Source organism: Pan troglodytes, chromosome 9 (assembly GCF_028858775.2).
Source record: "Pan troglodytes isolate AG18354 chromosome 9, NHGRI_mPanTro3-v2.0_pri, whole genome shotgun sequence".
Lineage (NCBI taxonomy): Eukaryota > Metazoa > Chordata > Mammalia > Primates > Hominidae > Pan > Pan troglodytes.
Window position 1 is genome coordinate 74,061,184 of NC_072407.2, and position 22,819 is coordinate 74,084,002.

The 22,819-nt window shown below is 45.0% G+C and overlaps 1 protein-coding gene and 1 pseudogene across 33 annotated transcripts in view; both read right to left on the minus strand.

Annotated features, from left to right (window-relative positions):
* NUMA1 (nuclear mitotic apparatus protein 1) overlaps positions 1-22,819 on the minus strand; it is a 77,351-nt gene that overhangs the window by 22,719 nt on the left and 31,813 nt on the right. For 20 of the 33 annotated variants that reach the window (XM_016921503.2, XM_063784259.1, XM_001174474.4 and 17 more), the window contains 2 exons: positions 10,306-10,379; positions 3,624-3,709 (listed from right to left, as the gene is read on the minus strand). In XM_016921503.2, coding sequence (XP_016776992.2) covers positions 3,624-3,709; positions 10,306-10,347 — 128 coding nt within the window. In that variant the 5' untranslated portion in view covers positions 10,348-10,379. Of the gene's footprint in view, positions 1-3,623; positions 3,710-10,305; positions 10,380-14,709; positions 14,912-14,952; positions 15,155-15,306; positions 15,569-15,794; positions 15,947-16,171; positions 16,497-22,819 lie in introns of those variants that run through there. The other 13 variants (XM_054662522.2, XM_063784260.1, XM_063784263.1 and 10 more) reach the window with 8 other exon arrangements.
* On the minus strand, positions 22,250-22,346 carry LOC129139502 (U6 spliceosomal RNA; annotated as a pseudogene).

Below are 22,819 nucleotides of genomic sequence, written 5' to 3' on the forward strand. Positions count from 1 at the left end.
CTACAGTGGGAGATCCTGATTAGTGGGCCCCTTGCTTCTCAGAATCTAAACTCCTAGTTCTTAGCGAACTTTCTGGAGGGCAGGGCAGGCCCAGAACCTTCCAATGCCAGAGACATCCTGCAAGCATAAGCATCATCCAAGCCAAGACTATGAGTGTACCTCCCCCCATACCCCATGTGATTACACAGGCTTCTTCCAAATGAATCCCCCCCAGAGGCACTCTGTCTGGATAGTTGGTCTGAGATCAGAGACTCCTACAAAGTCTTGAGGAGATGCTAATCTCTTACAGACTCCCAAATGAGCCATTTTCCCTACCCACCCACAATCTGGAATGTTGTGACTCCTTGGCTTAGTGTAGAGCAATATTTACCTCTGAGTATTCCATTAACTAAAATAAAAAGAGGTTCTCAGGTGAAATGTTTAAGAAATGCTGGGTTAAACTGAACATTTTTTATAGAAGAAGATACAACATGCATTATTTCCTAAACCTATTTGACCACAAAACCCTTTTCCCCCACCCCCCACAAAGCCTGGTTTAAGTAAAGCTGCATGGAGCATACTTTGGACAACAGTAGTCCTAGAGAAATCCAGCCCATCCTTTAAGACTGTGTTGAAGTCTCATCTCTGTCAGGAAGCCATCCACAACTCCTGCCAGTCATGCCTCGGCTGTCCTCCAGGTCTTCCTGCAGCACTCATGAATGCAACTGCACCATTTACAACTGCCCACTCCAACTGCACTAGCTGAAAGCCAGGAATAAAGTAGGTGCTCAATACATATGGGCTGACTGACAACTGAGGGATGCTTTTTACTGAGAAGAGCAGAAATAAAAGTCAGCAAGACAAAAATGTCAGAACTGTAAGTTTTCTGGCAAAATGCCTCCACTATACTCTGTTATTCAAGCTTCACAACTATCAAACAGACGGGACAGCCTTTTTTGCTTTAGACTATTCACGCACAGAAGAACCGAAAGGGAAACTTGTCAGAGGGGTTGATCCCAGTTAATTTTCCCAGAGAGAAGGCTAAGTGGCCAAGCAATTAAACCCTCAACTCCCACAGCTTATTTTTTTTTTTAATTTTTTAAAGAATTATTTTTCTCAGGGTGCCCCTTGTCCAGTGTGCAGACAGGAGCCACCCAACTCCCACAGCTTCTATCTACCCTCCAACCTTGCCATCCTCTGCTGCCTTCTGCTGAGAACTAGGCTGCTGATTTAGGTTGGCACCAGTAGCGGTATCAGAAATGTAAGAGCCAGAACATATTAACTAAGAACCTCCATTTCCCAAAAGGAAGCTGGTCTGCATTGTCCTGGATCTGAGATGGAGATTAGCATTAACCTGGGATTTCAATATCGCCTACCTCCAAGCCCCACTTCTACTGCAGCCTAGGTTCAGGCAACACCCTAGAAGACAACTTGCAAATGAGCATCTTGAATTTTTGGCCCTTCCTATGAAAATTTCCTACCAGGTTATAAACCTACAGTGGCTAACCCAAGGACAACACACATCCTTACTCTTGGGCACATCTACTGCTCTTGTCACCAGGCCAAGGAAATTTCTCTCTTCAAAAGCAGAAGTTCCTTGATCTATTTTGAAGTCAAAAAAGCATGCTGCCCCATATTGTGTGTTACAATACAAGGCATATTATACCTGGCTGCTTCACTTTTAGTGAGGTTAAAATTAAACAGAGAGTTAGGTATTGCCAGACTAATGGTTTTACCACCCATTAATGTCAGGTGCCTGGATCTATCACTTCCTTAGGGTTTGCAAAATAATGATTTTCAACAGAAGTTGCAAAATGCTGACTTACAGGTGGTACACAACCCCAACTATGAAGTATCCTTGACAAAAAAAAAAAGTGAATCAAGCTTAGATCTAATTATCAGTATATAGGCAACAAGGGGAATAGTGGAACAAGTTAAGCCGTACCATAATAATGCAATTAACAAAATCCAGGATATAAGGATTTCTATAAGATTAAAAAAAAAAACGAGGTGGTGTCGAGTGGGGAGAGAAAAAAGCAGGAAACAAAACTGGTGAGAGGAAATGACCCCCTGATGAAAGATCTTAAACACCAGGCTGAAGATTTTAGATTTCTACCTATTAGAAATGAATATTCACTGAGGTTTGATGAAGAGTCACTGAAGTGTCACAAAGAAAACAAGATTTGAGAAAGATTCTTGAGACCTCGTGCATAGGAATGAACTGCAATAAGGGCAGATTAGAGAAGAACTAGGCCATGAGGGCCTAGTATCCAGAATGAGGCAGAGGGAGGGACGCTGGATATAAGCAGAGAGGATGATGACCAATTAGAGATCAGCGCCAAGGAGACAGAGAAGTCAAGATGATGTTGAAATGTCCTGCCTGGGTAACTGGGAGAGAAAATGGTAGTGTCTGGACCAAAATAAGAATAGTGACTTCTTTTAGAGGTACTAAGGCAGGTCCTGGTTAGAGCCATATGGAGTATTAAAAAATCCTGTAAGATAACCCACGATCAACACACACTTCAAATAAAAAACCACTTTAGCAGCAGACCCATCTGTCCTGGGCCACTTGGCCCCACTAGACCTTGCTGATAGAGAATACCAACTCATCTCTTCACTCAACAAACATTAACTAAAACCTAATCAATGTAGCATCCTAAGCTAGGTAGGGAGGACCCCAAGATGAATCAGACACAGTTCTGGCCTTTGATAAGCTTAATTCTACCTTCTTTCCCTATCAATGAGCTGTTACCTATGAATAGGTAGCTAAAGTGCTTGCTTCAGAGATATGAGTCCCTGATACCAGTTCCTAACTGCCACGTATGGCACATAAAACACCTTCAACACTTCAGTCTATCCTTGGCCTGGGGCAAACAATCTAATGTGCTTTTTCTTAAAAAAAAAAAAAAAAAAAAAGATGACAACTGACCTATGCTTTTGGTCCCAGAAAGGTAGGATACTGGGAGGAAGCCCCACTCTATTCATTTCCGAGATAACTGTGACGTTCAAAGGAAATGTGCTAAAGACACAGACCAAAAGGCCAAACTACAATCCTTGCTGCATGGTAACAACAAGCTTATTAAATGCTCATGGACCTCAGAAAGCAAGTTAATTGAGGCAGTAAAAACCCCAGAAGTGTATTTATTTTATAATGGCTTAGAAAGAGGCATATCTGTACTGTGCTAACAAGTTAGAGATGAGATTTCTAGGTGTTTTTTCTTTCCTTCAGATGTCAGAGTTTCCCCTTTCTTCCCTCAGAAGGTTGCAAAGAGGGCTTGTGGCATAGGGTAGGGATGAGTCAAGAAAGGAGGGTTGTAGAAGGCTTCTGGTGAGACAAGAGATGGGGAACCCAAGAGTGAGCACTTGGAAGAATGTGAGGGCGTGGAGCCTTGGAGGTTCTCCTGTGCAAGAATGCAGAAGCCTCAGGATGGGACAAGCGTAAAACCTCTCCCATGGAGTGGTACAGTGACTGGAAGATGAGGTCAATGTATTCTTGCCTTTAGGCCCCACCCTGGCTTATGATGTCCCAATCCTTCCCCTGATTTCTGGTCATAGCCATCATCAAGTAAAGAGAACAAGTACAGCCCCCACCCCAGAAATCAGCTTTGCCTTAGAGGCTAGAAAGGGGTATGGTGCGTACTCACATTCTGTCAATGATCTTGATGAAGATGCTGCAGTCCTGGAGCTGCAGCACAGCCTCCACAGGGTCAGCCACGTGTAGACTGTTCACCTGTAAATCAAAGGGAACAGCCTAGTGAGACCGTTAGAAGCAACGTGGTTTGCTCCTTTTCCCAGAGGCTTAATGTGAGTGCTTACAGTTGTAGGCTATAGGAATACAAGAACTGATGATTCTCAGGTTTTTAATTTCAGGAAGGAGTGCTGTTGCACTCACTCATCCAGTTACAGCCACCTGAAATGCAACCATCAGAGAGCCCTTCCTTTGGCTTCAACTAAATAAAAGCTTAAACTTTCCTAAGATGTTCCAGCACTGGGAGTATTTTGGAAGGATACACCAATAAATTGGTACTACCACTGCTTCTAAAGAGAGGAACTTGACAGCAGGGAGTCTGAGGTGGGAAAAGAAAGGCTCTTACATTATAACTCTCTGTAGCTCTTGAATGTATTATATCTCTTTGTATTTCTTGAACGTTTACATTATAAGTTTCTGTATCCCTTGGATTTTTATATTATAGCCCTTTGTGGCTCTTGAGTTTTGAAATATCTATTCAAAACTTAAATATTACATATATGCCATACATTCCCACAAAGATATAAAATCTTATTAATACATTTTATATTATAGCCCTTTGTGGCTCTTGAGTTTTGAAATATCTATTCAAAACTTAAATATTACATATATGCTATACACTCCCACAAAGATATAAAATCTTATTAATACATTTTTATTCTTTCCACACATAAAGCTTTGGCTGAGGGGAGAAGGGAAAAACAATAGGGGAACAAGATGATTTTTTAAAAAGGGGGTGGAGGGAGCCAGGCGCGGTGGCTCACACCTGTAATCCTAGCACTTTGGGAGGCTGAGGCGGGAAGATCACTTGAGCTCAGGAGTTCAAGACCAACCTGGGCAACATGGTGAAACCCTGTCCTACAAAAAACACAAAAAATTAGCCAGGAGTGGTGGCACATACTTGTAGTCCCAGCTACTTAGAAGGCTGAGGTGGGAGGATCACCTTAGCCCAGGGAGGTCGAGGCTGCAGTGAGCTGGGATTGCATCACTGTACTCTAGCCTGGGTGACAGAGCAAGACCCTGTCTCCAAAGGAAAAAAAAAAAAGAAAGAAAAGAAAAGAAAAAAAAAGGGGGTGGTGGGGGATAAAGAAGAGGAGCTGGGAATTTCAAAGAAAAACTTCTTAATTCTAATTTAGTTGCCTGTTCCCATTCTTTGGCTTCAGATAGGCATACATTTAAATCAGTTTTTACCACTAGAATATTCACCAGGGGTCACACACATCAGGTACACAGGTTATTCAATAAGTATACATGGTCGACCTCTACAGGAAAACCTCATGAATTCCACAGGCACTACAGTTCAGAAGTAGCCTGGGCTGAAGTTTACGTTTTTATTACTATAGGAAGAAAGGGTTTGCTAAGTTAATTATTCACATATTCAACACTAAGAGGGGAGAGAGACTGAGCCTGCTTTAAGAAACAAGGTATTTTAAAGAACTTCAGCATAGTGGTTATGTGCAGACAACTAGATTCTATTGCTTACAAATGTGTTCTCTATATTTGGGCTGGGAGCCAGTACATACACATTTTGGGCCCAGCTCCTCCACAAACTTGCCAGCAACCTTTGTTACAAACTTTATTTCTCTCTGCACTAGTTTTCTCCCTTGCCAAATGGATGGAATCCCTACTTTATCTACTTCAAAGGACCAGTGTGAGCTCAAATGGGATTATGGATGCAAGAACACATTAAAAAATATAAAGTAGGCCAGGTGCAGTGGCTCACACCTGTAATCCCAGCACTTTGGGAGGCTGAGGTAGGGGGACTGCTTGAGGCTGGGAGTTTAGGACCACCTTGGGCAACATAACAATACCTTGTCTCTACTAAATAAATAAATAAGCAAGCAAGCAAGCTGGACATGGTGACATGTGCCTGTAAGTCCTACCTACATAAGAGGCTGAGGTAGGTGGATCATTTGAGCCCAGGAGCTGGAGAAGTTACAATGAGCTATGATAGTGTCCCTGCACTGTGGCCTGGGCAACAGAGACATCTCAAAAAAAAAAAAAAAAAGAAAAAAGTAATAAACATAAAGCACTATTATGGTTAATAAAATTAAAATAATGAAGTAGACATAACATTTGCATTTCTTAATAGTTAAGTTAGCTGCATGCACTATAGAATTAAGAGGATTTTTAAAAATCAATGATTTCTCTACAGACATGATAGTATTTATTTGAGTTAAATACTTTCACATTTAAAAACAACTTTTAGGCCAGGCGCAGTGGCCCATGCCTGTAATCCCAGCACTTGGGGAGGCTGAGGTGGAAGGACTGCTTGAGGCCAGGAGTTCAAGACCAGCCTGGGCAACATAAGGAGACCCTGGCTCTACAAAATAATAATTTAAAAAAATTTTTAGCTGGGTGAGGTGGCTTGCGCCTGTATGCTCGCGTAGTCCCTGCTACTCGGGAGGCTGACGTGGGAAGATCGCTTGAGCCTGGGAGGTCAAGGCTACAGCGAGCTATGATCACACCACTGCACTCTAGCCTGGGCAACGGATTGAGACCCTGTCTCAAAAAAATAAATAAATAAATAAATACAACATTTAGGCTAGGTGTGGTGGCTCATGCCTGTAATCCCAGTGCTTTGGGAGGACGAGGAGGGAGAATCGCTTGAGGCCAGGAGTTTGAGATCAGCCTAGGCAACATGGCAAGACCCTTTCCCCAAAAAATTAAAAAAAAAAGAAAGGAAAAATAGCCCACCATGGTGGTGCATGCCTGTGGTCCTAGCTGCTCAGGAGGCTAAGGTGGGAGGCAGAGGATTGCTTGAGTGCAGGAGTTCCAGGCTGCTCTGAGCTATGAAGCTGCAACTGCATTCCAGCCTGGGTCACAGAGCAAGACCCTATCTCAAAAAGAGGAACCTTTTAGATGAATCCCAGTTAAAACAGATTAAAATTTTTTTTAACGTGAAATAAAATATGACTTATTGACGTCTTAAAGAGTTTGCTAATATATTTATAATATATTTTTACTGTCTTTTGAAAAAAGCTCAATCTAATTGGTCAGGACAGGTCATTGTAAGTTTTCTAGGAAGATTCTGAAAACTTCAGGCCAAGATTCCATTTTACCTGCAGAAAATGAAGAGACTGCCAAGGCTAAACCATCTCCTATCAATACCTGCAATCTAGGTAAAACATTCAAGGACTATGGATGCTTGTTCACTAACAAGACTAAAAAATCATACCAATTAGCTGATGTAAAGTCTCCTAAGGAATCTGGATTCATCACATATACCAATTAAGTAATAATCCAGCCACAGTTCCTTTCATGGATATAAAAAGATTTTTTCTTCCTGTGAATTATTTTTGCTCTCAAGTGAGAAATCATTTAAAAGTTGAGGAAGTAGAGAAGTTCCTTCATCTCTAGTCAGGGCATAAAACATGAGAGTGAGGACCAGGCTCACCACATAACTCAAGAGTTGCCTTTAAGGATTGCAGGGTTGCTTAAGGTTGTCAAATCTTAAAATACCCTGTAACAGTTTATTCATTATTAACTGCTGTTTACAGAATAGTTTCAAGCTATAATTTAAGTATTAATAAAATAAACCACTAATTTATTTTTATGTTATAAATTACTGAAAATTCAGAAGACAAAAAACAGAGCTCCCAATAATTCTAGTATTTTAATACAGGTACTTTTAGCATTTTGATGTATTTGTTTCGTTTTTTCTAGGTAATTTTTTTAAACTGTAGTTGGAATTATCATGTGTGAGTACGTGTATGTTCTATGCCACTCTTCTCACTAACATAACAGATGCATTATTTCATGCTACTACAGTTTCATAAAATTTGCTTTAGCTCCACAACTTTTGTTTAAATTGAAAACATTCTCTATACTATATTTATATATATTTTTAAGAGACAGGCTCTTGCTATGTTATAGGTTGGAGTCCAGCAGCTATTTACAGATGCAATCATGGCTAACTGCAACCTCAAACTCCCGGGCTCAAGCAATTCTCCCATCTCAGCTTCCCAAGTAGCAGGGACTACAGGTGTGCACTACTGATCCCGGCACATGTAACTATACTTTAACATTTTCATGCATGTTCTTTGTTGTTGTTGTTGTTGTTGTTTTTTTGACACAGGCTTTCACTCTATTGTCCAGGCCGGAGTGTAGTGGCACGATCACAGCTCACTGCAGCTTCAACCTGCACAGCCTCAGGTGATCCTCCCACCTCAGCCTCCTAAGTAGCTGGAAGCACAGGAGCACACCACCACACCCAGCTAATTTTTGTATTTTTTGAAGAGACAGGGTTTCGCCACGTTGCCCAGGGTGGTTGCAAACTTCTGAGCTCAAGTGATCCTCCACCTCAGCCTCCCAAAGTGCTGGGATTACAGGTGTGAGCCAGTGCACCTGGCCTCATGCATATTTATTGTGACTTTTCAGAAAAGGATATAAGTAGCTGCTATAAATAAAACTAGTCTTAGGCCAGGCGCAGTGGCTCATGCCTATAATCCTAACACTTTGGGAGGTCAAGGCGGGTGGATCACTGGAGCTCAGGAATTCAAGACCAGCCTGGGAAACATGGCAAAACCCAGTCTCTACCAAAAATACAAAACATTGTATTTTTTTTGAGGTCACATTAAAATTGAGGTCAGAAGTTTGAGACCAGCCTGGGCAACTTAGCAAGACCCCATCTCTACAAAAAGTTTTTAAAAATTAGCATGGCATGTACCCCTGTGGTCCTAGCTACTTGGGGGGCTGAGGTAGAAGGATGGCTTGAGCCCCAAAGTTTGAGGTTACAATGAACTATGATTACATCACTGTACTCCAGTCTAGGCAACAGAATGAGACTATGTCTATTTTTTAAAAAAAGAAAAATGGTTGGCTCTCCAATTGGCCCTGATTAATCAGTACTCAGGGTGAATACTAAAATATCCTGTGTCAACTAGCATGCCCAGGAAGTATTTTAAATATCAAGAACTATGATTTATTGAGATAACATGCTAAATGACTGCATGTATGTGGGTATTTGTGCACACTAAATATATCTCATTATCCTTGTAATAACCCCATGAGGTATTTTATTTTATTTTTTCATGGTGCCAAGAGAAATTAGAACTTTATGAGGTATTTTAATTTAAAATCATCCCCATTAAAAAAAATGATACTGGCCAGGCGTGGTGGCTCACACCTGTAATCCCAGCACTTTGGGAGGTCAAGGAGGGCGGACCACGAGGTCAGGAGATCGAGACCATCCTGGCCAACATGGTGAAACCCGTCTCTACTAAAAATACAAAAAAATTAGCTGGGCATGGTGGCGTGCACCTGTAATCCCAGCTACTCGGGAGGCTGAAGCAGGAGAATTGCTTGAACCCAGGAGGCAGAGGTTGCAGTGAGCCAAGATCACGCCACTGCACTCCAGCCTGGCGACAGAGCAAGACTCCATCTCAAAAAAAAAAAGATACTGAAGATACTGAGAGACCAACTTGCCCTGGGTCAGAGAGACCAGTGCTGTGATTCTATGCTGGGCATGTGACTCTGAGACCCATATTTATCACCACACTCCATGGTCTCCTCTGTTTCTTTAGCTTTATTTATTATTTTTATATATATTTTTGAAACATGGTCTCACTCTGTCACCCACGCTGGAATGCAGTGGTGCAATCATGGCTCACTGCAGCCTCAACCTTCAGGGCTCAAGGGATCCTCCCACCTTAGCCTGCCAAGTAGGTGAGACTACAGGTGCACGACACCATGCCCAGCTGATTTTTTAATTTTTTGTAGAGACAGGTTTTTGCCATGTTGCCCAGGCTGGTCTTGAACTCTTGGGCTCAAGCGATCCTCCTGCCTCAGCCTCCCAAAGTGCTGGGATTACAGGTGTGAGCCACCACATCCAGCCTCTCTAGCTTTAAATATCCAATGCACTCTATTATTTTTTCATTTGCCATTGTCTCTGGTAGAAAATGTATGAATGATCTAGCAAAAGAATTTTGATGAAGTAATCGGCAAGGCAACATTTGCTGATGGACAATGGCAACAGACAGAAAGGTGGTAAGAGAGTGATGAGAACCTTGTCCTAGATTAAAGGCCTTTGAAGACCAAAGTCCCTGCATATGTTGATCATTAAGGTCAGCATTTACCCCCTCCTTTTTTTTTTTTTTTAATTTTTCAGACCGAGTCTCGCTCTGTTGCCCAGGCTGGAGTGCAATGGTGTGATCTCGGCTCACAGCAACCTCCGCCTCCCGGGTTCAAGTGATTCTCCGGCCTCAGCCTCCCGAGTAACTGGGATTACAGGTGCCCGCCACCACACCAGCTAATTTTTGTATTTTTAGTAGAGACGGGGGGGTTCACCAGCTTGGCCAGGCTGGTCTCGAACTCCTGACCTCAGGTGATCCACCTGCCTCGGCCTCCCAAAGTGCTGGGATTACAGGCATAAGCTCCGCACCCGGCCCACATTTACCCTTTTATTCAGAAAAATACACAGAGCAGATGAAAATGCATTTCCATGCTGTCTAAAGGAAAACTATTTAGTCTAGAAATGAGAAGACTTTACATAGCCCTGGCTCCTACAAAACTCCTCTCCTAACTCTCTCAAGCTTCCTGGAGAAGTATAGCCAACAAAAGAGAGGAAGACTACTTACCCAAGAGAGGAGTGCAGCCCCCCGGGTGGCGTGGAGTGTCATCTTGGTGATGCCAGACAGTCACTCCAATGCGCCTGGAACCCAAGAGAGGAAGAAAAGCAGTTAATCATATCAGTTATCCATGATCAAGAAATAAAGGCGAAATGGTTCCATTTGCCAATTCTCAACACTTAAATCACTCTTCACTGAATCCACCAAGACACCATGGGAATTTTTAGAAAGCTGAGTACACATGACAATTACTATAGAGCTTATATCAGAGACGACAGGAAAGAATTGTGCATTTAACTCAATGTCTACCCCATGTAATTTTTCAGTTCCACAGAAAATACAACATCCAAAGCTGGCCTTCAACCCTACTCTTTGGGACATGATGCCCTTAAATATAGAACAAACATGGTTTTCAGACAGACCTGGGTCTGGATGCTGATTTATGTGACCAGGGTCATAGGACCTTAGACAAGCAACATAACCTCTTTTAGTCTTTATCTGCAAAATGGGATCCACATACACCTCTCTGGGTTATTGTGATGCTTAAAGATAAAGCAAATAGTACGGTGCCTGGCACATGGTAGGTTGTCAATAAATAATTACTGTTCTTAAGCAGAAATGTTGATTTCTAGCTCTTTCTACAGGTACCCAAATTGTACCTAACAATACCTAAGTCCTTGGGGAAACTGTTCTAGTTTCTGGATTTTTATATCCTCCACAGAAATGTCTCACAAACACAGTTCAAATGGGGGATTGAGAATATCCAAACTTAGGTCTCTGGATGAGGTCGAGCCTAATTCCGGAGGAGATCCCATGGGACATTTAATGAAAATTAGGCACCTGTCCTGGTGTTCTCATCCCCAATTTCCTTTCCCATTGAGATTCTGCCACCTGCCTGCCAACCTACCCAAGAGACCACAGACCAGATTAACTAAATATTCACCAACACCTCCTAGCAACCCTTGCAATTTTCACTAATCTCCAGGGGCACAATGAGCCCTGCCCCCATCTCCTGCCACACGTGCTCAGTCTGTAATTACTCTAGGAGGAGGAACAAGAGTGGTAAGAGCCACATCACCTGTAAGTCTCCCCATATATTAGCATCTCCAGAGTGTGGGCTCTGTGGAACCAGTCTCATGTATGCAAGTTGGGGATAAAGAAAGACACCATTCTTGCCCAGAAGGTGCTCACTGTCTAGTACGGGAAAGAAATACGAAAATCTGAAAATTCATTCCCCATTATCTCTTGGTCCTTCCTATCCAAGTATACTCTACTTATCAGCCAACCGAAAGGTATTTTCTTAGTTCCTAAATATGATCATCCTCGCTGGGAGCAGTGGCTCACGCCTGTAATCCCAGCACTTTGAGAGACCAAGGTGGGTGGATCGCAAGGTCAGGAGATCGAGACCATCCTGGCTAACATGGTGAAACCCCGTCTCTACTAAAAATACAAAAAAATTAGCTGGGCATGGTGGCGGGCGCCTGTAGTCCCAGCTACTCGGGAGGCTGAGGCAGGAGAATGGCATGAACCCGGGAGGCGGAGCTTGCAGTGAGCCGAGATCGCACCACTGCACTCCAGTTTGGGTGACAGAGCGAGACTCCGTCTCAAAAAAAATAAAAAAAAAAAGATCATCCTGTGCTAGAAGCTACATGGAAAATGGGAGACAATGACATGGTCCTTGCCTTTGAGGGGCTTATAGCAGGGTAGGGAGTAAAATTAAACATATGTGAAGCACTAACAGAAGAAAATAATTAAATGCTAAATATAACTAAATGCTAATTACAATTAAGTGCTTCCTGACCCTGCAACATCCAACATGATTCCACATGTCATACCAGCATCAGTCTTGGAATTGAGCCAATTCACCTGGGCTTTGGCAAGGGCAAATGAAATGGTTAAGAGAGCTCTCAGGAGGGCAGAAAAGCTAAGGGGCTTATGTTCCTCAGTCTTGGATAATTATCATCAAGTATACCCTATCCATGGGCAAGATTGTGTAGCCCTTGAGGCCAGGCATGGATGGATGCAGATAGCCCCAACTACTGCACTGCAATAAGGCTTTTCTGTGGCTGACAAGACTAAAGCTCGAGGGACCACACTTGGCTCTGTGGTGGGGCGGCAACAGCCAGACACTCAACTGGGGTTTCTTTAAAAAAAGGCCTCTGAGCTATTAAATCACAAGGAATGAGGCTGAGATCACCTCTCCTCCATCCTCACTGCTGCCTATAGACTTGCAGTCCTTTTGATGAGGCCCAACACTTCGAAATTTTATCTGCAACTGTAGGCAGATCTTGCCCCCTTTGAAAGACTCACAGCTGTGCTACTAAAAATGTCCTGAGGTTTAACCAACCTCTTCATCTCAGAGGCAAAACATACAACCCTGAGGTCCTCCCAGGAGAGCCTGTCTAAAACTAGTTCCACTGTTGAAGAAAATGAGTGTCAAGGCTAAATATTCTTTTCTGTGTTCCCCAGGCACAGAAATACGAGGAACCCAATATTCACCACTAGGTGAAGGACCTTGTCTGCTTTCCAGTTCTAAGCCTGTAAAGAGGTACTTTCCTAGAGACAGAACATCAGGGTGAGAGAGGCTTCAGGAGAGCCCCAGCCATTCCCTCTTCTCTGGGTAAGGAATGACTGAAGCCAGGAGCACAGCTAAGTCTTCTACATTGGGACTATAGCTTTAAGCAGACTTTGGCTGGGAACCCAAGGGCTCCCAGCCAGAGTACCATCCTCCCCACCCTCCCCCTGAAATCTGAGGCAGGCCCCACCCAGTACACTGGGTGATGCTGATGGAAAAACAGATCCTTGCGATTGTAGCCTGGAACCATTTCACAGAAGGATCTGCTGAGATCCACCCCAGCTGGATCAGGCACCCCCCGTCCCCCCACAACCCTCACTCAATAAACAAAGAAACAAAAGGCCAGGCCCTCTGAGGGCACCTTTGGAGTTGCCATCTACCTGATTCTCTGAGAAAGAAATTCCCCCAGAATCTAAAACAGAGGCCTCACCGAGCTGGTAAGGCACCCTCTCTTTTCCCTGGTCTCAAGAAGTAACCAAGGACACAGAAGCAGTTGCGTTATAAACTTAAGGCCCTGCATCCTTTTTACATTTCCCAAACTGACACAATGCAGCTCCCCCACATCAGGACAAATTCCCACATTTACAGTAACCCCTGTTTCCAGAAAATAAATATCAAGATAAGGAAAGTGACACTAAAGAGACACGCAGCCACTCTGCCTGTACCCTCTCTGGACCTTAAAGAGTTAAAGCCTAGCCATGATTTCCTACCAGGGCTGAGGCTAATGTAAACCACCTGCTCAGACGCAAGAAGCAGGACCAGAGGGTCAAGTTGCTGAGCTCTGTAGTCTGTTCTGAAAAAGCTTCAGTTTTAAGTACAGAACAAGTGATAGGCCAAAGGCCAGAGGGTCTGAGCTGCAGCAGCACTGCTCTCCTTACCCCGCCCTTGGCCTGGGTGCCAGCTCCTTTGAGACTGCCTCTTAGCCACTTACTGCCCATCAAGGGAACACCAGACCTACCTCAAGATAACACCAAAGTGACCTTTGGTCCCAGAGAGTTGTTAAACTATACCGATCTCTCAGCTCATGGGCCCTTGCTTCTGCTGAACCCTCATTCTCTTAGTGCTAACTCCCACTCCCAGAATTTCAGGGCCCAAAGCCCACACAAGCTCCCACCTCAAAGGGTCCTTCCCAGAACCCCACCCCCTTCTCCACCTGATAGTTCCAAAGGCCTACAGCCTCACAGCTCACAAAGGAAATGGCTGCCCCATCTGTGCGCCAGTGCTCACTTGCAAAATTTACCACCACTTACCCTGAGACTCTGCCTGCCTGTAGCCTAAGAATTCCATGCTCTGTACCCCTTTCTTAGAAAGATACTCCCCATCTGAGAGACACTCACATCCAAAGAGTGAAAACCCTGATCTTGGGGCTCCTCCTCCTCCAACTCTGGGACGGATAGGCCAGGAGGCACATGCAAGCAAACACCGAGATCTCACCTGGCAGGTTACCCAGAGGGGCCAAGCCACCTTGCCCTAGGCTAATAAGCTATAAAAACAGCATAGGAAATACTTTGCTGGTACATCCCCTGACTCTGAGAAGATAAAAGGCAAAAGGACCAGTGGCTCCAAGAGACGCCATACAGAGAAAAACAATCTTTCTCAATTCCTGGGTAGTCCTGGGTAGACCGTCTGGTCCAAGTCCAAAGAGTTTCCTGAGGTCGGGGCAAACCAGTTTGGTCCATCTAAAGGGACTAGCTTGGGCTGAAGCCTCCTCCTCTTCATACAGACCACTCCATCTTTGTAGCCTAGAGTTTGGCACAGAACCCCAAAGCCCTGGAGAGGAACAAGGGAGGGATTACAGAGGAAACCAAGCTTCTCTGGTTTCTTCAAAAGTGGCTTACAGATGTCTGCCCCTTCTCCCCGTTCTCTGGAGGGTCCACATCAGGATGATGGCAAAAGAGCCGCAATCAGGAACCAGACCTGCAACCAGGCCTGCAGCCATGTATTGTACTGGGGCGCGTACATACACACACACACACAAACACACACACTGACCTGGGCCCCCCACCACTATATTCACACACCCTGGTCCCTATCAGCTGACAAAATGAACCTTTTTTCACTGCCCACCACCGCGCACACACCCACGGCCTCACGCAGAAATGGTGAAGCCCTCTCCTGAGCTGTCTCTACAGCTCAACGTGCAGGCACACACGCTTTCCTTCTCTGAACAAAAACATGCTGACATCTACGCAAGGGGGAAAGAAAGCAACCCTTTGCTCTGAAAGGCGCCAACTCCCGGATGTTGGCAAGCTCTGCTCCACAGCGCCTGTTTCTGAGTATGTTTACTTGCTCTCCCTTTTCTCTCCCTCCTCTTTAAGGATGGCGCAGGAAAGGGAGGTGAGGGGGGAGAATCCACCCCACCCCCTCGTCCATGTTTGAACAAAAACCCAGAGAAAGAGTGAGGGAGAAAAAGTCTCGGTGCGGGGGGGCCTTACCAGATTCCTAAAGCCAAACGTATCTACAGGTTTTAATCCGCCATTAGCATTTAAATCTTGAAAGGAGAGGAGGAAGGGGGGGCTAGTGGAAAGTAACCCCACACACAAAAGAAAAGTTGTTGGTTTTCTTCTCAGTCTGCCTGGCAGGAGCGATCTTCCTGGCTGACAGCCAGAAGTGCGTCACAGCCAGGAGTCTGCTTTCTTTAAAGGCACAGCAAGCTTCCCCGATCTGGGAGCGACAGCAAGCAGGGGACTCTCAGTGGGGGTGGGGCCCAGAGGGAGGGGGTGCACTGGAGAGGAGGGGCTGCAAAGGGGAAGGCTGGAGGCTTGGTCCACGAACAAGAAAAGCAGGACGAATGGGGGCGGCGGGTTGAGGGTGAAGGCACAAGCAGGCAGGCAAAATTACTGAACTCCAACAGCAGCAAGAGCCAAGGCAAACTGTGGCATAAACACACAAAACACATCTTACAGTGGCCTGCCTGACAAACCTGGGATCAACCGGACACTCCCCCTTCGCTCTGTTTTCCACCCAGAGTTTAAGGCAGCAGTAATAATCTGTCCATCTCTCTGGACAGCAATGGAAGGGTAGGACAAGGGCTGTCCTGATAATTAGATCAGCCCCTGCCTGGCGGACCGCAGGGCAAGGAGGAAGACCCGGGAACAGAGGCTTTGAAGAACAAGCAACATGCAGGCCCTCTGATCGGGGGCACCTTCCTGCCGGCCCCAGGGCAGGCTGTGTCTTTAAGTACAACCATGCCACTCACACACAAAGCGCCTTGCCACCTTCCATGGGCACCGCCTGCCCTGCTCTGGGACACGGCCACCCACTAAGTCCATTCCCCGAGGGAATCTCTCCAGCCCATACCTTCTGCGTGGCAAGGCCAGGATGCCGTGCTGTGCCCGCTCCTCCCCCTCCGCCACCCAAACAAGAAGCCCAGGCAGATTCTGGCCCTGGAGTACAGGCCTGCGCTGTCCTGTGCTGCGTGCTATTGTCGGCTGTGGAATGGCCGCCAAAATCCCAGCTGTGCTGCCAGAACCTAATCCCCTGTTCCGCTGAGCATTTATGGGGAGGGGCTGAGGGGCCAAGGCACGAGACCGAGTACGCCAGGCACTGGCTGCAGCCCTTAACAGACGCAGGCACCGGGACTTGTAGGCTCTGCTTCTCCTACATGGCTGAAAACAAAAGATGTCTGACTCTTAGAAGACAAAATCACAGCATTTCCCCCCACTGAATAGCGAACTTCACCAAGGCTGAAAGGGAAGCCCACCAGATGGTCAACAGGCACCCCCTAATCTTATGCCACAAACATTTACTGAGCACCTACTATGTGTAAGGCACTCCTATAGGAAACTGTAGGAAGTATACAAAGATGAATTAAGCCCAGCATCCGCACTGAGGTAGGTTGTAATTCACAGGAGATAAGAAATATGACTTAATTTCAAACTGGTGTGCTAACTTCCATAAAAGCTGTAAAGAAAAATTCTAACCAGTTTAGAGTAGGGAAGGATTACGAAAATGAGAAAAATTCTAACCAGTTTAGAGTAGGGAAGGATTACGAAAATGAAGTGCCATTTTAATTTGGACCTTGAAACACACAGGTAGCATTTCCCCAGATGGAAACAGAGAGGTGTGGGGAGGAAGAGAAAGCAGAGAGGAGGCATGGAAGCAGTGGGAGAAAGGGCTTGAAGAGTGAGGTGGGGTCAGAGAGCTAGGAGAATCTTGAACCTCAAACCAAGGAATCAAAGATTTGTAAGTTTGTTTGTTATTAACACAGAGCTGTGGTATGACAAAAACTGTGCCCCAAGTTTATTCTGATATATACCTGAATGAGACTAGCAGCAATGAGGTGAGTCAGGAGGCTGCACAGTCAGGAGACAGGTAATGAGGGCACACAAGAGGGTAAGGTAAGAAAGAATGGAAAGGGGGCTTGGCACGATGGCTCACACCTGTAATCCCAGCACTTTGGGTGGACCACTGGAGTCCGAGAGTTTGAGACCAGCCGGGGCAACATAGGGAGATCCCATCTCTACAAAAAATTTCATGAATAAAAAATTAGCCAGGTGTGGTGGCCCGCACCTACAGTTCCAGCTACTTGGGAGGCTGAGGTGGGAGGATCACTTGAACCCAGGTGGAAGCTGCAGTGAGAGACATTGTGGAGACAGGGTAAAGAACTGATAGGAGGCAGAGAGAGGAACTGTACAGGGGAGGAAAGTATGAGGGATGATATGCAGAATTAAACTGAGGAGATGACAGGATGTCAGAACAAGAGAAAAAACAGAGTATAATAAATAGTAGCTGGTGGGGCACAGTGGCTCACACCTCTAATCCCAGCACTTTGAGAGGCCAGCCTGGGCAACATGGCGAAACCCTGTTTCTACCAAAAAATACAAAAAACCACACAAAAAAACAAAAAATTAGCCAGGCGGAGTTCTTTTTTTTTTTTTTTTTTTAAAGCAGGGTCTCACTCTGTCACCCAGGCTGGAGGGCAGTGGCGAGATCATAGTTCACTGTAACCTCAAACTTCTGGGATCAAGTGATCCATCTGCCTCAGCCTCCCAAGCAGTGGGAGTACAGGTGTGTGCCACCATGCCTGGCTAATTTTTTTTTTTTTCTGTAGAGACAGGCTCTCACTATGTTGCCTAGGCACAGCATTATTTTAAATTCTTCTCTAAAAATTCTATGCTTCTCCCAAAGCCCTGGGATACAGGCATGAACCACCACACCTGGCCCACAGTTGTCTTTGTCTTTTTCTACTAGGGGCTATACTATAGAGGTCACATTGGCTACAGTTTATAATATATAGGCTAAAATGTTTTACATATAAGATAACCAGTAAAACTTCATGATTTAGAAACAAATTAGTGTCTTTTTTAGTGTCAGAGTCCCAGCTACTCAGGAGGCTAAGGTGGGAGAATTGCTTGAACTCGGAATGAGCAGAGATCATGCCACTGCACTCCAGCCTGGGTGCCAGAGCAAGACTCTGTCTCAATAAATACATAAATAAATGGACAGATAGATAAACAGAGAGACAGAAAGACATATAGTAGCTAATGCTTACTGAGTGCATACTACGTACGCGACACTATTCTACTGACCTAATATGTACGAACTCATTAATCTTAAAAACTCCCTTAATGAAGTAGGTACCATTATCACCCAACTTTAGAGAGGAGGATATTGAGCCACAAGATTAAATAATTTGCCAAGATCACATAGCAAGTAAATGGCAGAAGTCTCTACCACATGCTGCTAACTATTTGACATTGGCAAGAAACTTCTGAACTTTAGTATCCCTATTTGTAAAACAAGAATAAAGACACCTGTTATAAAGCAATGAAAATTAATTCAATAACACCTATAAGGTGTCCAACACACTGGCTAGCATGTAAGGCATAGGATGGGTGTTTCCTGCAGACTAATTCCTACTTGGCATTTTGGTCCCTTGTCACCAAGGTGTCCAAGCAGAAGTTGGCACACCAATTGTTTGGGAAGCCAGAGAGGGTATTCTGCCTGGAGCAGGAGACTGGATCCTCTGTCTGTCTGCCTTCTTCCCATCAGTCTGCCTCTCTAGATTTTACTTTAGGGTCCAGCTCAAATATTTAATATATTTGATTTAATATTCCTAACTCCTCAAATATTTAACAGTTAACAGGGGTTACTTTGGGGCAGGAGTTAGATTGTAGGGAACATTCACTTGGGGACTTTCTATGCTATATGTTTGCTTTTTTTTTTTTTTTTTTTTTTTTTTTGAGATGGAGTCTTGCCCTGTCACCCAGGCTGGAGTACAATGGCATGATCTCAGCTCAATGCAACCTCTGTCTCCTCGGTTCAAATGATTCTCCTGCCACAGCCTACCAAGTAGCTGAGATTACAGGCACTTGCCACCATGCCCAGCTGATTTTTTTATTTTTAGTAGAGACAGGGTTTGACCATGTTGGCCAGGCTTGTCTCGAACTCCTGACCTCGTGATACGCCTGCCTCAGGCTCCCAAGTGCTGGATTACAGGTGTGAGCCACTGTGCCTGGCCTTGCATTTATTTTTAATAATCTTGTATTACACTGGTGATAAGAAAAATGTAACTACCTCCTACTCTTGGCACTTATGTGTATATGCATGAAAATCTTGTCTTCACATCTAGAATGGAAATTCCTCAAGGGCATAACCAGTTCCACCTCTCTCTCTCTGTGATCCCCCATAACACCTAGCACACTAGGGCTCCTTAAATCTGCTTCTCCAAACTACATCTGGATGTCAGGTTTACAAATTCAACTTTCTGGCCACCAGAGAATGACTGTGGTGGGTGGTTGGGATGAGGTGGGGGTGGGGGTCAGACCAAGGCTCATTGCTGTAGGCTCCCCATCACCTGCTGCTTCTTCCAGGCCCTGTAGGCTATTCCCACTGTATCATTTGTAGTCTGTAGTTAGCAATCACTATTAGTAGAAATGGAAGTTCTTATCCAAAGGAGCACCATGAAAGCAAAGGCAAAGCAGATACCAAAACTTTTACAGAAAAGCAAAGTGGCAAACATAATTGTTTGGGTTTTTGTTTTGTTTTTGTTTTCTTGAGACAGAGTCTCACTCTGTCACCCAGGCTTGAGTGCAAGTGGCACAATCATGGCTCACTGCAGCCTCAGCCTCCTGGGCTCAAACAATCCTCCCACCTCAGCCTCCGGAGTAGTTAGGACCACAGGTGCATGCCACCACGCCTGACTAATTTTTGTATTTTTTTGTAGAGACAGAGTTTCACCATGTTGCCCAGGCTGGTCTCGAACTCCTGGGCTCAAGCGATCTGCCTGCTTCAGCCTCCCAAAGTGCTAGGATTATAGGCATGAGCCATCACAGGCCTGGCCAAACTTAATTTAAAGACTGGCATTATCAATGCTCCAGAAAATGTATAAGGTGAAAATAGGAGGGAGGCCTGCTAAAACTGCCCTGGCCACATATGGCAATGCATCAGCCCTGAAGCTTCCTAGCCCAGATAGAATTGATATTGTCTCAAAAGCGTACAAGAGGTCTCCCCAGCCTGGCCCCTTGCTCTAAACTCAAGGCAACAGCTTCCAGCTGTGCAGCTTCCGAGAGGCTGAACCTTCCCCTAGAACCCCTCTGCAAAGCTGCCAAGTTTCTGGGCCAGCTCTTCAGGACAGCCCAAGGAGACTGGCCAGTTTCGCCAGGCTTTCCCTCCTCTTCCTCCCTCCTGTGGCAGCAGCAGAATTTCCACATCCCCTCTCACAGCCTAGACAGGCAGCAGGCGGCCACATGGCTCCTGCCTGATTCTTACTGTCCTCAGAAGAGTGGGAAAGGAGTGGTAAAACCTTTCTAGAAAAAGAGAAGGGCCGGGCACGGTGGCTCACGCCTGTAATCCCAGCACTTTGGGAGGCCGAGGCAGGCGGATCACCTGAGGTCAGGAGTTCGAGACCAGCCTGACCAACATGGAGAAACCCCATCTCTACTAAAAATACAAAATTAGCTGGGTGTGGTGGCGCATGCCTGTAATCCCAGCTATTCGGGAGGCTGAGGCAGGAGAATTGCTTGAACCCGGGAGGCGGAGGTTGTGGTGAGCCGAGATCGTGCCATTGCACTCCACCCTGGGTAACAAGGGTGAAACTCCATCTCAAAAAAAGAAGAAAAAGAGAAGAAAAGAAAGGGGTGGAGAGCGGGGAGAGGGAGAGAGAGAAAGAGAGAGAAAGGAACAAAGGAAGGAAAAGAGAGAAGAAAGGAAGGAAAGAAATTACTTTAAATTCAGTAGGGAGGGCTGGGCACAGTGGCTCATGCCTTAATCCCAGAACTTTGGGAGGTCGAGGTGGGCAGATTGTTTGAGCTCAAGAGTTCAAGACCAACCTATCCAACGTGACAAAATCCCATGTCTACTAAAAATACAAAAATTAGCTGAGTGTGGTGGCAGAAGCCTGTAATCTCAGCTACTTGGGAGGCTGAGGCAAGAGAATCACTTGAATCCGGAAGGCGGAGGTTGCAGTGAGCTGAGATTGCGCCATTGCACTCCAGTCTGGGTGACAGAGTGGGACTCCATTGCAAAAAAAGAGAAAAAAAAAAAGAATTTTAAATTAAAATAAATAAATAAATTTCAGTAGAGTTCAGATAGAGGTTGAAGCGGGGTGGTGACTGGTTAGGAGCACAAAGGTTATTTCAAAGGGTCAGGTGATCCTCCTGCCTCAGCCTCCTGAGTAGCTGGGACTACATGCACATGCCATCGCATCAGGATTTACATTATCATTTTTGAAAGTTTAAACAAAAAAAGACTGGAGCTGGGTGTGGTGGCTCATGCCTGTAATCCCAGAACTTTGGGAGGCCAAGGTGGGAGGATAATTTGAGCTCAGGAGTTCAAATTCCTCAGGAGTTCAAGACCAGCCTGGGTAACATAGCAAGATCCCCATCTCTACAAAAAATAAAAGAATTAGCCAGACATGGTGGTGTGTGCCTGTAGTCCTAGCTACTCAGGAGGCTGAGGTGGGAGGATTGCTTGAGTCCAGGAGTTTGAGGTTATAGTGAGCTATGATCATGCCACTGCACTCTAGCCTGGGCAACAGAGCAAGACACGTCTCAAAAAAACAAAAACAAAAACAAATAAATACTAGGAGAGTTCAAGTCCCCAGTCATCCCCATGGGATGACTCTCACACAAATAATTAGCCTGGCACTCAAGGCCCTCCATGACCTGCAGCTTCTAGAGTTCTCACTTCTAGAGTCGTTATTCCCTTACCCAAACCCTCCACTCTGCCAGGCAGGTCTATAAAGTTACAGTTTGTCCTGAGAATTAGACAAGATGACCGCAGGGGACAGGCTCTGGATTAGCTACGAATTACAACAGTAACAGCAACGATAATGATAGTCTTTACTATGCCAGGATGTAAGTGACAGAGAAAAGACTAGAAGGCATTGTATTGGGCAGTTTTGTTTATTCTACTTTATTTTTTTAATAAAATTAAAAAAATATGGAACTCTTCACAAATTTGCATGTCATCCTCGCACAGGGGCCATGCTAATCTCTGTATCGTTCCTATTTTATTTTGTTCCAATTTTAGTATACATGCTGCCGAACCAAGCACTGGGCAGTTTTTAAAATGAGGAAATCTGAGGCTCAGGAATTAGGTGACTTACGTGATCTAGTCATGTAAGTAGTAAGTTGTCTACCTTGTCCCTATATTATTATTTTTTGTTTTTTTCTTTCAAGATGGAGTCTCGCTCTGTCGCCCAGGTTGGGGTGCAGTGCTGCGATCTCTGCTCACTGCAACCTCTGCCTCCCGGGTTCATGTGATTCTTGTACCTCAGCCTCCCGAGTAGCTGGATAATAGGCATGAGCCACTGCACCCAGCCAGCCTATATTATTCTCTACAGCTGTTAAATAGGCAATCATTGAGTGAATGAATAAAAGCTAGCACATTCTCAGCAAATCAAAGAAGCCGTGTGCTTTTCCTCATGAAAATCAACTTTTTTTATTTTTTGAGACAGAGTTTGCTTTGTCGCACAGGCTGGAGTGCAATGGCATGACCTCAGCT